Source organism: Callospermophilus lateralis, chromosome 4 (genome assembly GCF_048772815.1).
Source record: "Callospermophilus lateralis isolate mCalLat2 chromosome 4, mCalLat2.hap1, whole genome shotgun sequence".
Lineage (NCBI taxonomy): Eukaryota > Metazoa > Chordata > Mammalia > Rodentia > Sciuridae > Callospermophilus > Callospermophilus lateralis.
Window position 1 is genome coordinate 108,024,807 of NC_135308.1, and position 18,261 is coordinate 108,043,067.

At 32.2% G+C, this 18,261-nt stretch overlaps 2 protein-coding genes across 2 annotated transcripts; one reads left to right on the forward strand and one right to left on the reverse strand.

The window, feature by feature from the left end:
- The first annotated feature begins 372 nt into the window (after nucleotides 1–372).
- On the forward strand, nucleotides 373–1,320 carry LOC143396943 (olfactory receptor 6C6). Its single transcript, XM_076852952.1, has one exon. The coding sequence runs from the start codon at nucleotides 376–378 to the stop codon at nucleotides 1,318–1,320; it is 945 nt and encodes a 314-aa protein (XP_076709067.1). The 5' UTR covers nucleotides 373–375.
- A 7,636-nt stretch (nucleotides 1,321–8,956) lies between these two features.
- On the reverse strand, nucleotides 8,957–9,931 carry LOC143396944 (olfactory receptor 6C6-like). The gene has a single exon (XM_076852953.1). It carries the CDS (start codon nucleotides 9,914–9,916, stop codon nucleotides 8,957–8,959), a length of 960 nt encoding a protein of 319 aa, XP_076709068.1. The 5' UTR covers nucleotides 9,917–9,931.
- Nucleotides 9,932–18,261: the final 8,330 nt, after the last annotated feature.

The following is an 18,261-nucleotide window of genomic DNA, read 5'->3' on the forward strand; positions in this document are numbered from 1 at the left end:
TTAGAACTACTAGGGTAGTTTGATAAAAGTACTATAAAATAAATTTTAAATAAGTAATACATAATTTAAATTATATGTGCAGATAGGGGATTATTTGTAAGTGATAAGCTTAAGTGCATATTAACAAAAATATGTATTATTCAAATTTTGGGGAAAATTAGTTAAAGAGAGTAGGGGAAAATTTAACCTATCCCATTTAATTTCATGACATTTGATATTTTGGGCTAGAAAATATTATTTCAAATGAATAAATTTGAGAATTTATGTCCATCTCTGATTTTGTGTATGTGTGTGTTGTGTGTGTATTCTAATGCACATGTATTTATTTGTTTTTTCCTTTTCCTATACAGATTTGATAAGATTCACAAGAAAGAAATGAAGAACCAATCAATGGAAATGGAGTTCATTCTGTTAGGACTGACAGATGATCCACAATTGCAAATTGTGATTTTTCTGTTTTTATTTCTCAACTACTCATTGAGCTTAACAGGGAACTTAATCATTATCCTTCTCACTCTACTGGATCCCCGCCTCAAGACTCCCATGTATTTCTTTCTCCGTAATTTCTCCTTTTTGGAAATCATATTCACAACAGTGTGCATTCCCAGATTCTTGATAACCATTGTGAATGGAGACAAAACCATTTCTTACAATAACTGTGCAGCTCAATTATTTTTTATTCTTTTACTAGGAGTTACAGAGTTTTATCTCTTGACTGCCATGTCCTATGACCGCTATGTCGCCATCTGCAAACCTCTGCATTACCCAGTCATTATGAACAGCAGAGTATGTTACCTACTGGTGCTCAGCTCCTGGGCAACTGGATTCTTAATCATCTTTCCCCCTTTGGTCATGGGACTCAAGCTGGATTTCTGTGCTTCCAGAATCATTGATCACTTTATGTGTGAAACATCTCCTATCCTACAGATCTCTTGCACAGACACACATGTCCTTGAAATGATGTCTTTAGTCTTAGCTGTGCTGACACTTGCAATCACCTTGGTATTAGTGATTCTCTCTTATGCTTGCATCATTAGGACCATTCTGAAATTCCCTTCTGCACAGCAAAGGACCAAAGCTTTCTCCACCTGTACTTCCCACATGATTGTGGTCTCCATGACATATGGTAGCTGTATCTTTATGTATATAAAACCATCTGCAAAAGAAAGAGTGACTGTATCCAAAGGTGTAGCTTTATTGTATACCTCAATTGCCCCTTTACTAAATCCCTTTATCTATACTCTAAGGAACCAGCAGGTGAAAGAAGTCTTCTGGGATGTATTACACAAGATTTTGTGTTTTTCAAAGAATAAAACTTAACATGATAAAAATTACAAACTTACTTTTAAAACTGAAAACCAATTTCGTTTATTTGTTATGATCATGTTTTTCTATCTCATAGTTCCATCATGAAGGAGAGTCTCTAGAAAATTCTTAACTCTGTATTCCACTTTTCATTTTATTCCTTCTCACGAAGCATTTCACTCTATGTGGTAACATCCTACAATTTTCAACTCTGAATTGCAATTAACATCTTATAAAATAGTAGGTTCCCCCAAACATTACTTTGAACTTTGTATAAGTGTAGCTTGATGTATATAATTCATTAATTAATTCAATTTGTATTTATTGAATAGCTATCTAGTTCCAGACATTGAATAAAGTACGATCCTTAGTTTTAATAATTTTTCATTTCCCAAAGGTCACAAACACAGTGTGTAATTAGTGTTATAATAAAGGTCTACAAAAATATTATGACATAGATAAGACTACTTCTGTGAAATTTAAAAGACAAGGAATAACTTCCAGGAGAAAGTAATTATTCTGCTTAAACTAAAAAGTATATGTAAGAAGACTGAGGTGTAATTATGTGCAAATAACGTAGGGTTGTTTGATAACTATATGCATTTGTAGACAGTAAGACTAATGTTTTGAATAGGATTTTGAGATATTTAATTTGGTTCAGTAAATGTTTTACCAAACACTCTCTGGGACACTGCATAGAACATGGAAACTTTTCTTGCCTTTGTTTCTCCATATGTAATGTAGGAGAAATGAAAACATTTCTCTCATTCAGTAAATATATGCTATTGGAGCAGTTTACCATTCAGTAAAGGATAACACTTGAGTTTGTGAAGAATTTAAGAATGTGCTACTTGATATGTTGATGCAGGTAGAGACAACAATAATTAAAGAGGTGGAAAGATTAAAACATAAAAGGGACTATTAGCCAGAATACTTTTTTGGAATTATACCTAATGAATCAGTAATTTCCAAATATTTTATAGAGACCACCTAGATATATTTAAATGTTAATTCCCTTTTGATTTTCAACTGATGCATAAAAATTGTACATACTCATGGTGTACAGCATGATAGTCAATACATGTACCCATATTGTAATACTCAAATCATGATATTTAGTATATCCATGACCTCATACATTCATCAGTTCTTTATGGTGTATCAAGTCTTTATTCTTCGGGCTTTTTGTTAAAATGTCAGATATAGTCAATATATCCTTTATTTAATAAGCACCTCATGTATTTTGAGAACATAGACTTTCTTGACATTTCCAACTAAAGTCATTGAAAGAATATGTAAGATAAAAATTTCAATATGCAATTTTTTATTTTAGGGAGTACAGCCTTGGAAATAAAATTGAGCATGGGATGTTTTAGAATCAGGGGACAATTGAGGAACCATTGTTTTAAACTATTTATAAATTTTGAGATGTAGTATATCAATGTGACAGTGGGTCTAGAAATCAAGGAATAGAGTGAGAAGCATATATCTACTAGATTATTTTCATGAACCAAAGTTTAATTAAGTCTTTAATTCTTTTTTCCTAAAAAGACTTAACCTTTTAGTTTGTATGATATTCAATACATGATATTATTGTGAAAAAAATCAAATGGGTATAATTAGATTTAATTCACCATTTTTAATCCCTAAAAATACACATTAAATGATTTTAAGAAAGTTGTTTATTATTATCTAACAAAATGTTTCAGGAACAAAGAAATTACCTAAATGAGTAGTTCTCCAAAGAATCAGATCCCTTGATCAAATAAGGACTCAGGTGAATCAAGATGAAAAAAGATGAAGACATTTTAGGATATTTTACTATGGTTTTAATTATATTCTGTTGCCTTTCTGACATGATAAATGTTAATCTATAGCTTGGATTCTATACTTATTTATTTCTAATTTTAGACCTTTAATTCATCCACTTATGCCACAGAAAAATGTTGTAACATTATGTTTTCCCCTCAATTTTCACACCCCTTTCCTTAGAGGCTCTCTTCATCCCTCTCTAAAGTCAAGGTTTCCTAGTATCCTTGTTTACTATAACACCTATAGAAGCAAGACTTTAGAATATTTGCCTAACTTTATATATATTTGTGTGTGTGTGTGTGTGTGTGTGTGTGTATTTAAATGTTTTCATCTGTAAGTGAACTTCTCATAAAGTAAAAAACAACTTTCAGCTAAGCTTTAGGAATCATCTTACAGGTTTTTAATCATAACTAATTGCAAAGATCTAGTTTATTCATTTGGAATATTTTATTAACATATATATACATATATACATATATATATATATATATATATATATATATATATATATATATATTAATATACATAAAGTAATTCATAGAACTTCCTGTCCTACTATCTAGACTTTGGAAGTTTTTCTCCACAAGACAGAACACTCACTCTGTTTAGTGTGAATTAATGTACTAATGTGCTCATATATCAGGCCCTGGGACTTAACTCACTCACATTCCCTGTAACTATATCAAGTAATATTCTCAGGTACATCTATTAGGACAATCATATTCTCCTATCCTTGGTAAACTTACTTCCTATTGTATGTCTTCAGTTAGATCTCCCAGGACTTCCTTCCAAGTGTAAAAGTAGAGTGCATGTGATCTCAGATCAATCATTCTCTGTGCCTCAATCACTTTATTCTAAAGCATACAGCAATTCTAACAATGACTACTTTGTTTTTGAATTATGACAATTTTCATGTCATCTAGAGAAGAGATTTGCCTCCAAATTCTAATTTTATATAAATTTTATATAAATCCTATTGCTGCTTTCTGAAAGCCCAGTTTACATCTTCATAGTATAAAATGATAATATCTTATTTTCAGTATGAAACTATTCTTTTCCATATTTATCTCTACTCTGAGGTAGCTCATACCCCATGATCTCAGATAACTTTTTTACCCTGTAGGTGGTAACTTGTATTATCAGTACCATCAACATGTCTTCATTTTTTTCACCATGCTTATCTTGTTGACACCATCATATTTCAAAGACATGTGAATGCATGAACAAAACTAATTTGAGTTTTTATTTACATGTAAATGTTACCATCACTTCTCTTTATTCATTCTCTAAGTTTATGCTTTATGGACGATAGCATATAAATCTTCTTGTTTACCATAGTACTTTATTAAGTTATAAATTTAAATCAAAGTCTTTACTGCTAAGTTTTAAGCTAATTTTTTAGAAAATTATGAAATAATATTTATGATAACAGTAGGCATACATGTGATGGTATTTGATAAATTAATTTTTGTAATTTTCTCTCAACTATAGACTCATAGAATATACACCTTGAAAAAATAGAGAGACATGAAATTCAGTAGCAATCTTTTAAAAAATTCTGAGCAAAGTTTTTCTTTTCTAACTAAATATTGGTTTTGAGAAGGAATGGTCATTCTACAATATCATAATTACTGGAAAGGAAATACTTCAATAGATCTGTAGCTCTATCTTTAGTGATGCTACAGATAGTTTAGTTTTAGATCAGACCTCCTTGTACATGTTTAGATAAAACAGTTACTAATTGAAAGACAACCAAGAATAGAAAGGTTTTATAGATGATAACATGTAGATTTGAAAATTCTTTCCATAAGAAATAAAAAATAGTTTGTACAGATTAAAGTTGTTTTAAACTTGGAACTATTAACATTTTCAACTTGATAAGTACTCTCTATGTCTGTCGTTCAATAAATGATATCTGAAAAAATGACTATCCATATGCAAAAATATCAACCATGATCAATAACTTAATTTAACATATAAATACTATATATAAAACACAACTCATATAACACATAGCTATAAAAACAAAGGTATAAAACTTTCAGATAAAACATAATAAAAATACATGTGATTTTGGGTAAGATCAAAACATAATTCATAAAGAAAAATAATTGATACATTGAAATAATCAATATTATATGCTCTTCAAAACACATTTTTATGTGACTGAAAATGCAAAACACAACATTATATATATATATATATATATATATATATACACACATTAATAGTCCTGAGGGTAAAACATATAGACTCTTATCAGATAGCACCACTGTGGGTCTGTACATTTAATATTTCAGCCAGTTTCCATCCATAAAAGACACATTTTCTAGTACACATATTTTATCCATTATCTTGCTTTTGGGAAGGCAATGAAACCACTTCGTTTCTCCAATCCACTTTCTTTGTTTATAAAATTAATTTTTCCACATCTTTGATGACTATCTTTAGAATCTGATAAGCTATGGCCTGTATTTTGAACCCCTATAGCCATTCATGAAGAACCTGAAGTTCTCATTTAATATTCAACTTTGTGAAATAATTTTTTTTATTACCAAAAATGTGATTACCATTATTATCATTGAATGATTCGGAGAATCTTCTCAGACTGTTAATTTTTGGGCACCAGCCACCTATTCCTAGAGTTCCATTTTCAATTTTTTCTGAAAGTTTCATCTTTGGGTATTTTAATTCCCTAGAAAAAAAGATTGTGAAGATCATTTAAAAATAACCCATTTAATTCATTTATAAGTAAAAACTATTAAAATTAGTGTTATTACAGAGAATATTACAGATTCTATCTAGAGTTTGTGAAGCCATAGACCATAGACAAGAAACATTTTCACAGAGTGATATTCCCTTGGTCCTAATGTCATAGTAAGGCCAGAAATATTACAAAACAAAGTGTGTCCCTTGTTTCTTGTGTCCTGATCAGGTTATGGCCTAATCATTCTCTCTCATATGGCTGCACAGGTCAAAGGTTTATTGAAACAAAAGTATATTTAGTACAGACATGGAAAGGTCCAACTGTAGAGTGAGAGAGAACAGCACCTGTGTTCCCTGGGAGTTCTGTCCATAAATCCATTTAGTTCATTGTTTTGTCATGTCTGCAGACCTAATTAAGAACAACCATGGTATTATGATGATAGGGCCCTTTTTAAGTGCTCAGTTTGCATGGGGATATTTAATGATTGGTTTATGTTTTAAGGCCTGAATTCCATGTGGGAACAGAGGAAGTCCTTGTTCTGCCCTTGTGATTTGTGGGCCCCTTGGAGATCAGGGCAGAGACATCCTGTACTCTAGAGATAGCCGACTACATATCCTCTCTGCTTGAGAAAGCTGATTTTATTGCACACTGTGACTGCGTTCCTGTGATATCCCATTATTCCTGTGTATCCCTATCTATCCTATCCATCACTCAGAATGCACTACTGGAATAGAGAGGATCTTTAATTTTCTAGTAGTTGAAACTTAAAGCCCTTATAGTTAATGGACTTTGGCTTGTGGAGGTAAGAAGCAAGCAGAAGAAAATTTATTAAAAAAACAAAAACAAAAACAAACCATTCCTTACCCTCTAAATACTTAGAATTCTCTCTCGTATGTTTTAATATCCAAATATAAATCTTGTACTATGACATTTTATTTTATAGGCCTCACTGTACTATCAATAAAACTATCAACATTCAATTTCCAGGGGCATGCCTATTTTGTCTAGTATGATACAAGTTCTTAAATAGTTGAATGAAAGAATGAGCATAGTTTTCTTCCCAGGGTTTGTGATATGATGACTGAGGGCATCTAGTATGCCCTCTACAACCACACTTACCAACCAGGACATCAAAGATATCTGAAATAACGGGAGTAGATTTCATGAATGTAAGCATTCATCATGGCCAGGAACTTCAAACAGTCTTATATAATGGGGTTAAATTGAAGAAGAACATGAAAAATGCATCCCATCACTCCCAACTTTGTCCACAACACTGACATCACTCTTTGAGTAGAGCCACTGATAAAAGCAGTGACTTGCGGTCTCTAATAGCATGGTTTTGGTTTTCATACATTCTGCATTGAATTATATGTAGCTGAGTCAACATCAGACACAACCCTTCCTAGTTGTTCTCTAAGAGCAGAGGACTGGGTGGCCATTTCCCAGGGTTTCCTTCTCAGTGTGATAATTAAAAACAGAAGAGGACTTCGTTCAAAAATCAAAGTGGGAAGAGAATCAAAGTTCATTGTTTCCCAGAGGTGTTTGTAGTCAGGTTGCTGACCTAACATGACATCCAGAGGATCTTCTCAATAAGTGTTTAAAAATTAACTACTTTACTGCTAAAGATTTGGTAAACACTCCCTCAGAATTTACTGAAATGCATTGCCATTTCCCATTCACACTTCCTGCGCCTTCTCTGAAGAGCTCCAACCTGAAATCTTCAGTATGAGTTTCCTCAACATTCTGTCATCAACACTCAAACTTTGGCTTTGAATCCCTCAGGTTTTCAAAAACAAGATGAGTCTTGGAGTCTGTTGAATTACAAAAACAAGTGATTGAGTTTATTTTCAGCTGAAGGGGGCCTATAGAGAGAGCAACAAAATATGGGATATATTCCTCTATAGTTATCCTTCTTGTTTCCATAATGGGATAATTTCTTAAGCTTCTCTTTCTGTATGATGGCGATTGAGGAGTGGAATCAGCAAGACATAAGGAGAGAGCCCATTTATACTGAATGCTCTTTGAGATATTTTACTTCAAAAGGGCATATGGAAAGAAATGATCCACTTTTGTGGAGCGATTCCTCAGAAAATAAAATACCAAAGTATTGGAATAAGGGAGGAAAACCTGGCTATTTCCAGAGGACAGGAGAAATGCTGCTTTATCACATCAGCATGTGGAAGAAGCTATGGATGCATGCAATAGCATGGGTAAACTTAGCTATGTTGAACAAAAGACAACATGAAATTTAAATGGTGTGGTTTATTTCATATGAAATTTCAGAACAGGCATGACTAATCTGCAGTGACTAAAGATCATCAGTGTATCCTTTAATTCAATGGCAGATGGAGGTGTTTTTATACAGATGCTTTAAATGTATAAATATTTCCCAAACCAGATATAAGTGAATTTTTCGTCAAATTCTTTCATGAATTAGTATCACTTGTAGTGCTCGGAGACTATAAAGTTATAACCAAAGCCAATAGATTAATTATTTTTATCCCAAATGACAACTATTTAGGTTTACATATAATTTATTCTTAATTGTTACAATTCTACAGGAGAAACATTTCCATAAAATATCCATTCCTTTCATATGTGATAGCTCTCCTCCCAACACCCTTGAACTTTTATTTTTCTTACTCATCTTTCTAGGTTCATAATCAGTGCTGATTCTTCTTGGAAGTTTACTTTAAACTTTAAAATTGCTTAGATTTTCTTTTTCTTTTCTATCACAACATCAATTACATTACATAATAAATGATCATGTTGTGTGTCTATGAAAATTTTAGCAATGCAAAATAGTTAAGAGCAGGTGCAGTGCTTAGCAATTAACACATGTATCAAAATATTTAACTAAGTATTTCTAACAGGGTTTACTTGCAAAAATCATTCAGTATATAAAACTACCCTTTATGAGAATAGACATTTTTAGGTAAAGAAAGAAATTAATACTTGGGGTTGATGAATGCAGCTTATTTCTAGAGATTAGGAAGATCTACTCAGAAAGATGAATATATTGGTATGCAGATAGACTTAGTAAACCTAGTAAGATCTAAATAGTCAAGGGAAGAAACATCATAGATTTAAACTAATATTGAATTTTCCCATTTAGGTTCCAACAGTGTGTTACTTATGTCTAAACTCTGTCTTGTTGTTTTCAAAAGAACAAAACCTTTGAAGCATATGCTTGAGAGCTTCTTTTACCTGTTGGTTCCTCAGGGTGTAAATGAAAGGGTTGAGCAAAGGGGCAACAGAGGTATTGAGCACAGCTACACCTTTAGTTAAAGTCACCCTTTCTTTTGCTGATGGCTTCATGTACATAAAGATACAACTTCCATAAGTGATAGAGACAACTACCATGTGTGAGGAGCAGGTGGAAAAGGCCTTCATTCGTTGTTGACCAGAGGGAAATTTGAGAATGGTTTTGATGATGAATGTGTAGGAGAAAATCACTAATAACAATGTGATGACAAGTGTCAACACAGCTAAGACAAAAGCCATCAATTCTATGAAACGTGTATCTGTGCAAGAGATCTGCAGGACAGGGGAAGCATCACATAGGAAATGATCAATCATCTTGGAAGCACAAAAGTCCAGTTTAAGTACCAAGAGCAAAGAGGGGAAGATGATTAAGAATCCAGCTCCCCAGGAGCTGAGCACCAGTAGGTAGCACACTCTGCTGTTCATAATGACTGGGTAATGCAGAGGTTTGCAGATGGCGACATAGCGGTCATAGGACATGGCAGCCAGGAGGTAAAACTCTGTAGCCCCTAATAGGAAAAAAAAGAAAAACTGAGTTGCACAACCATTGTAGGAAATTGTTTTGTCTCCAGTGAGAATGCTTATCAGGAACCGTGGAATGCAGACTGTTGTGAAGGAAATTTCCAAGAAGGAAAAATTTCGGAGGAAGAAATACATTGGCGTCTTGAGGCAGGGATCCAGCAGGGTGAGGAGGATGATGGTTAAGTTCCCCATCAAGCTCAAGATATAATTGAAAAATAGAAACAAGAAAATCACAATCTGCAGCACAGGGTCATCTGTCAGTCCAAGCAAAATGAATTCTATCTCAAGTGATTGATTCTTCATTTCTTTTTTTTGTCCTATCAAAGTTACAGAAAATAAAAACTAATTTATCACAAGAAGGTATTTCTTCCTCTTTAGCTATATAAGATTTCATTTTCAGTAACTTACCAATTCACAAATATTTCTAAAATCAGTTTAGTTTATTACAATGAATATATCCTCCACTTCATTCGTCATTTTTATGAGAACATTGGGAGATCTTTCCTTTGTCCAGAGCTGAGTAAATCCTACTTACCAGTTTATAGGACACTTAATAGTCATTTGAAATGTAGTTCTTCAACTTGATAGTGTTAATCTATGACCAATCTTTCAAATGCTTTACCACAATAAGCTATGCAAAAAATTTGATTTTTTTTTTTTTTTTGGTCTCCGGTATTGAACTCAGGGGCACTGAACCACTGAGCCACATACCCAGCCCCTTTTTGTATTTTATTTAGAAACAGAATCTCACTGAGTTGCTTAGGGCCTCACTAGGTTGCTGAGGCTGGCTCTGAACTCAGAATCCTCCTGGCTCAGCCTCTTAGGCTGCCGGAATTATAGGACTTCCCAACCAAGCCTGGCTTGATGCATTTTTGCTTTCTGAATTTACCTAATATTTCAGGAAAATTGTCATTGAAGTGACAATGGTTACAGGAATTAGTTTTCTTTTCTGTAGCACATAATAGTATAGGATATATATTATATATTTTATATATATATCCAAGAAGGAAAATATTTATAAGGATCTAGTGAGTATCCAGTAGGCAGAGTGCAGAAATTATCAAATCAAAACAGTGTTTAGCAAATAATTGAGAAGCATGAAAACAAATTACACAACTTTCAAATATGGGTCTTCATTTGAACCCACTATGATAAACACTGTCAATACTACATGGTTTCCCATTACCATCCTCTTTCTTTTATCAGGTCTGAATGGTTGGGGTTATGGAGGAAGATCTATCAAATAACAGTTGGGATATGTTATGAGAAGGAAATGCAATGTGAGGAGAAAGAAAGTGTCATAAAAACCTAAAGAAGTGTTATATCTTTTAAAAGTTAGGGGAATAAGCTTATGGAAAAATTGAAAGTTTGAAATAAGAAAGTTAGGGGCTGGGTTTGTGGCTCAGGGTAGAGCATTTGCCTAGCATGGGTGAGGCACTGGGTTTGATCCTCAGCACCACATACAAATAAAAAAATAAAGATATCGTGTACACCAATAACTAAACAACTAATAAATATTTTTTAAAAATTAAGAAATGTAATATTATATATACAGTAAGGAAGTAATAAGGAAAGAACTTTTAAAACTAAATATGCTTCTATTATTAAAACAAACCTCTTTGCTGATTCCATAAAGTGTAGAATACAATGATGAATATACTTTAAGTCAGCTGATCTAGATGGGGGAGAAAAGTGACAACTGGATTATAGTTCAGACAAATTTTGGATAGCAGGTTCAGCCTTCTTAACATAGATGTCCAAATGTCAGACAAACAGGCTACTAGGACAATAACTATAATCTTGTGCCTATTGAGAACTCTATATGCCACTATTACTATTCTTGGTGATCTGTATGTGTTATGTGGGACAAAAGAGATTAAACATTTAAAGACTGTTTTCAGGCTTGCATTTAGAGCAAGAGGTCAGATAAATAGAGGTTATTTTCAGAAGTCCTGGCATTAAGATTGCACAGTTTTCTAAAAGCTTGTACTCAAGGTTTTATAAGCTTTTACTAAAAGATGAATTATGAGAACACTACTTCTAAAAAGATTTAGTGACACCCATACAAAAATATTATTTCTCAGGTGTTTCTATGATCACAACAAAATAATTAAAACTATTTTAAATAGTTGCTATGGAAAATCTTGTGTTTTGCATTGAGGATATTAACAGAATTATTTTCAACCTCTAAAGCATAATTTATTCGTGAGACAAAAAAATGCATATAAAAACAAACATAAAAGAACCAAAAGCCAAACAAGAAATGAGAGGTCTTTCCAATGTGTACTACAAGAATTTAAAGAAGAAGATATCTGAGTGTTTGGATCTTTAGATGGGCCTTAGAAAGGATGAAGAGATGAGACAAGATATACTAGGCAGAAGAAGCAGGATAAGCCAAAGAAAAGCAATGGCTCAAACACACTTTGGTTGAAAACAGTATTTATAGTTCCCCTGTTTAATCATCTCTAATAAAATCATAAACCAGTGGAAACAGCAGTTGGCTCATGTCCAGAGTTCTTTACCACATTCAGATGACTATGAAATTACTTATTATAAAATTATCTCCTTTACACAAAACATCCCAATGGAAACTCTGAAAGAAATGTTCAATTATGTAATAAACTAGAATTTTTTTTTCATATCAAACCGTTGATTTATCCTGATTCAACCACCACATGTACATGCTGTAGATGTATCTGTACAACACATGCTGTGAGGGAACGTAATATAAGATCATGTGAACACAGGCCAATAACTGCAATTATATGCAGTTTTGTCGAAAATTGTGAATATCACATAAAAATTAAATCTTAAAAGGCTTGTCAGTGTTAAATCATTATTTATCTTATCTATAACCTTTCACAAATATCTACAACCTGAAGTATAGATAGTAGTTAAAACACTAGTGATTTAGTAGTTAACACATTTTGTATACACTTATTTAGGCCAACCTTCTGCACTTCCATACTTAACTCATCATCCTACTAAGTAGAGAGCACTGAGGATTCATTATTCTCCCTAAGCATTTAATTCTATATAAAACATATGATTGATTTAAATGTTATTTTAGAAATCTTAATTTTGACCAATTTATTAAAACATATTCTTAGAAAATTTATAAAATTACCTTCTTTTCTAAAATTTACTATAACCACTTATCTGAAGTATTGGTACTCCTTGCTAAATATGATGTGCAAGAAAATATGAAAGTTAACCATCCCTTGATATTGTGAAGGATTTATGTCTTCTGTCTTACAGGAAAAGGTCTAACAAGAACTAAGAATTCTCAGGGTAAATGAGATCCCAGAACATCATTTCCTAAGGGATTGTGGATTCAGAAGTATTTTCTACAAACACACACACATACACACACACACACACATACACACACACATTTTTACATATTCTAACTATGCATCCAAAGAATTTTTTATATGTTGATATATACTAGTTGATCACCTGCACTCATCAAGTCCCAGATAGATAGTTTAGAGTTGAGAAAGAGAAAGAAGAATGTTTTTAGGTTGATATAAAAAGTGAGAATATGAGAAGGAAAAATATAGCCTCTTGCAAACCAATTGACTTCATACTAAATATATTATATTCAAGTACCTTGTTTCCTTTTGTTTTATTCAATAAACAACAACATCCTATCAAAACACCACATCAACTCATGGAAATATTTCAAATTTGTTAATGGTTGCATAGACCTTCTTTGTAATGATGAGTCACAGTTGCTTTAATTGTTTTCATATTTTGTCTAAGAGATTGTTCCAATTTTGACAATTAGAGTGCACCAATGAATAAAATTATGTATATATATTTTCATAAGTTTTTAATAAAAACACAAATTACATAATACAGTATAAATTCCTAAAATTGGGATTTCTAAACCAAGAGCAATCCCGTTCATTTTTAGTTACAATGTTAAGTCACTTTCTGCACACAATATTTCAGTTCCCAACAACACTGTATTATTAGGGTTTTTGTTTCTCATCAACCTTAATAATTGGGTATGTTTTATAGTAACAAAATGTTGGCTACCTTATGGGTTAGGCATAGTAACTCAGGATCAAGTTATGTTGAATTTCTGTAATTATTTGTGGATTTAATATTATTTCACAAATATTATTTCATAAATCAAATAGTCATTTCCTATATAATTATGAATTGCCTATAAATATATTCAGCTAATTTTATCTATCAAATTTTAATTTTATCACCCTTTAAGAGTTCTTTATATATCATTAATATCATTTTTACATTTGAACTGTACAAACATTTCCTCCTAATTTGACCATGACTTGATTTCATAAGGTTGTATCTATGTAGGTGTCCTAAAAAAAGTTTATTTTTGTGTATTCAAATGTGACAATAATTTTTATTTTGCTTGAATTTGATTAACAGCAAGAAACCCTTTTCTTATATCAAAGATGTAAAATATCAAAGATGTTGAATAGCTTTGTGTTTAATATAATTCCATTCACATATTTTACTTTTGGGTCCTGTGCTTTTGGGGTCTCATCCAAAAATCCTTGCCCATTTAAATGACTTAAAAATCCCCCCCTCTATTTTCTTCTAGTATTTTTATTGTTTCAGGTTTCACATTTAAGTATTTCCTTCTCTTTGTGTTAGTTCCTGGAACTGGTGAGAGATGGGAACTTAGCTACATTTCTCTGTGTTTGTATATTGAATTTCACCAGACCTATTTATTGAAAAAGACTATTTTTTCCAATTCATGTTCTTAGCTTCTTTATCATAAATCAGTGGCTGTAGGCATGTGGGTTTGTTTCTAGTCTTTCTATTCTATTCCTCTGACCCATAACCTGATGTAGATATGGGCAATGAAGCTAAATAGATATCTCTGAAAAGAAAACAAATCACCAACACAAATAGGAAAACATCTTTAGCATGACTAGTTATTGGGAAATTGCAAACCAAAACCACAACATTACCTCACTAAGATAAGAATGACTGTAATCAAAAATACAAAAGATACCAAGTGCGAGAGAAGAAGTGGAGAAAACATTACCCATGCACATGTTGGTGGGAATCTGCATTATGACCAACATGGAAAACAGTATGGAGTTCCTCAAAAATTAGAAATGGAAGTGTCATATACTCCAGGAATCCCACTGCTGGGCACATATTCAGAGGAAATGAAATCAGTATGTCGGAGGAACATCTGTACTCCTATGTTTCTTGTAGATTATTCACATTAGCTAAGAAATGAAAACAACCCAAATGTTCATCAACTGATGAATAATAAAGAAAACATGGTCCATGCACTCACTGGAATAATATTCAACCATGGGGGCAGGAGAATGAAATCCTGTCATTTGAAAAGCACAAATGGAATTGGAGATCATTATGTTAAGTGTAAAAAGCAAGACACATAAAGACAATTACTACATCATATCACTTGTATGGAATCTAAAAACCCTTATTTCATAAAATCCTAGAGTAGAATGATAGTTAAAATAACTATAAAAATAAGACAGAAGGAGGTATGAGTACTGGTTTATCATTAGGAATTAAAATACATTTCGATAGTAGTAAGAAGTTCTTTGCTATTGCACGGCAAGGTGAATATAGTTAACAAAAATCCAACTGTATATTTCAAAAATGTGAAAGAAAGGCTATTAAATGTTTTAACCATGAAGAAATGAAAAATTTGAGGAGATATATGTCTTTAACCTTACTTAAATATTTCATAATGTACATATCAAAACTTCAGATTGTATTACATAAATATATATAATTTATGTTCTGTGTATCAGTTAAAAATTCAAAAAGAAATCCACAATTTCTTTTAATACTATTTATTTTCATTTTTTGCATTTAGATCCCTAAGGCAATAAAAGTCAATTTTTGTGTATGGTGTAAGAATTGAGCTGCTTTTCCATCTTTCCAAATTGATTTTCAATTTGCCCAGTAATATGTATTTAAAAGTTTATAGTTTTTCCTGTGATCTTCCACCTTTATTGTATGCAAAATTTTATATATAATATAGTATATATCAATGTTTTAATTTTATTTCAACTTATCTAATTATTAATACTTCTACAACTTGACATTTTCATTAAATATTCAATGCGTTATAATTGTAATTCCTTATAGATTTTGTTTTCCTAATAAATTCTTTATTTGCTTTATTATTTTTTTATGTATTTTAACTATATCTCCTAATCTAAATATTGCTGGTATTTTTATTGATGTTTTATATACTTTAAAAAAATGAGAACTTTCATCTTTTTATAAAGAAAAATTATATCTAATCAAAAAGAAGAATTTGTTCCTTTCCACCTTCAGGGAGTGTGTATAACTTTCCACTTTATCCAAATAAGAATTATTTTCTTTCAAAATACAAAGTCAATAAATCCTAGGTGGGTGTAACTGAGAATAAAAGGAGAGAAAACTAAAATAATAAAATAAGAAATGAAAAAGGAAACATTATGGTGGATGTTTCAGAATTAAAAGAATCATAATGAACTATTATTAAAAAATTCATGCCAAAAATATTGAATAACCTAGAGGAAATGGAAATATGCCTAGAAATAAATACCCTAGAAAGACTGGATCAAGAATAAACAGACTAATTACAATTAAAGAAATGGGAGTAGTAAACAAAACTGTCCCCAAGAAAAGAAAAACCCAAAATAAAATGGTTTGAAGATGAATTCTACAAAAATTCAAGGAAGAATTATTACCAATTCTTGAACTCTTTGAAAAATAAATAGAAATGCAGGGAACAGTTTCAAATTCACTGACATCACTCTGTGAGTGGAGCCTTCAACAGAAGCAGTGATATGCACTCTCTGATACCATGGCTTTGGTTTTCATAGGATCGAATTAAACATAGCTGAGTTAACATCACACATGGCTTCCTAGGATCAGCTAGTAGGCCATTTCTCACAGTTTCTTTCTTAGGGTGGTAAATTAAAACCATGAGAGGAGCTTGTGCAAAACTTGGAAGTGAAAAGAGAAATAATAATAATTCTCCAGAGGTGTTTTTACTCAGGCTGCTGAACTAATATGAACCCTCCCAGAGTATCTTCTCACTAAGTGTTTGAGAATTACCTACTTTGCTGCTAATGTTTTGGTAAACACTCTCTAAGAAATTACTGAAATTCATTGCCATTTCTCATTCATATTTTCTGCACCTTCCCTGCATGACTCCAACCTGAAATCTTTTGGGGATGAAGTGGATGGGTTACCAGGGATTGAACTCAGCAGCACTGGACCACTGAGCCACATCTCTAGCCTTATCTTCCATTTTTTTCAGAGATAGGGTCTCACTGAGCTGCTAGTGCCTTGCTTTTCCTGAGGCTGGCATTGAACTTGAGTTTCTATAATTATTTGTGGGATTTAATATTATTTCACAAATCAAATATCCATTTCCTATACAATTATGAATTGTCTGCATACATATTTAGCTAATTTTCTCTATCAAGTTTTTATTTACTTACACCTTTTAAGAGATTTTCATATATAATGATTATCATCTTTTCATCTTCTTTTTGTTCTAATTAGTTATACATGACAGCAGAATACACTTCAAATCATTTTACACATATGGGGCACAACTTCTCATTTATCTGGCTGTATATGATGCAGAGTCACACCATTTGGGCAAGTCGTATGTGTACATAAGGTAGTAATGTCCATCTCATTCCAACATCCTCTCACCCACACATCCCCTCTCCTACCCTCACTCCCCTCTGGCCAATATAAAGTTCCTCCTTTCTTCCCTAGCTCCACCCTCTAATATGGTTCAGCATCCACATAGCAGAGAAAACATTTGGCCTTTGATTCTTTGGGATTGGCTTATTTTGCTTAGCATGACAATCTCCAGTTCCATTCATTTATCAGAAAATACCAAAATTTCATTCTTCATTAAGACTGAGTAATGTTCCATTGTGTATATACACCATATTTTCTTTATCCGTTCAATTGCTGAAGGACATCTAGGTTGGTTCAATAGTTCAGCTATTGTGAGTTTAACTGTTATAAAATTTGATGTGGCTACATCACTGTAGTAATGTCAATTTTTAAGTTCTTTGGGTATATCCCAAAGAGTTTGATAACTGGGTCAAATGGTGGTTCCATTCCAAGTTTACTGAGAAATCTCCATATTGCTGTCTAGAGTGATTACACCAAGTTGCTTTCCCACCAGCAATGTATGAGTGTACCTTTTTCCACACAACATCACCGACATTTATTGTTACTTGTATTTCTGATAATTGCCATTCTGATAGGAGTAAGATGAAATTTAGAGTAGTTTTGATTTGCAATTCTCTAATTGCTAGAGATGTTGAACATTTTTCATATATTTGTTGATTGATTATGTATCATCTTCTGAGAAGTGTCTGTTCACTTCCTTGACCTATTTATTGATTAGGTTATTTTTTTTGTATATGTTGTTTTTTTGAGTTCTTTACATATCCTGGAGATTAGTGCTCCATCTGGGATTCAGGTGGTATAGATTTTCTCCCATTCTGAAGGCTCTCTCTTCATTTAATTGAATGTTTTCTTTACTGAGAAGAAGCTTTTAAGTTTTATGCCACCCTTTTTATTGATTCTTGATTTTACTTCTTGTGCTTTATAAGTTTTATTAAGGAAGTCAGTTCCTAAGCTAAATGATGAAG

Bases quoted from the DNA above. Each gene is read 5' to 3' on its own strand.
- LOC143396943 (XM_076852952.1), top strand. From the start codon at position 376: ATGAAGAACCAATCAATGGAAATGGAGTTCATTCTGTTAGGACTGACA.
- LOC143396944 (XM_076852953.1), bottom strand. From the start codon at position 9,916: ATGAAGAATCAATCACTTGAGATAGAATTCATTTTGCTTGGACTGACA.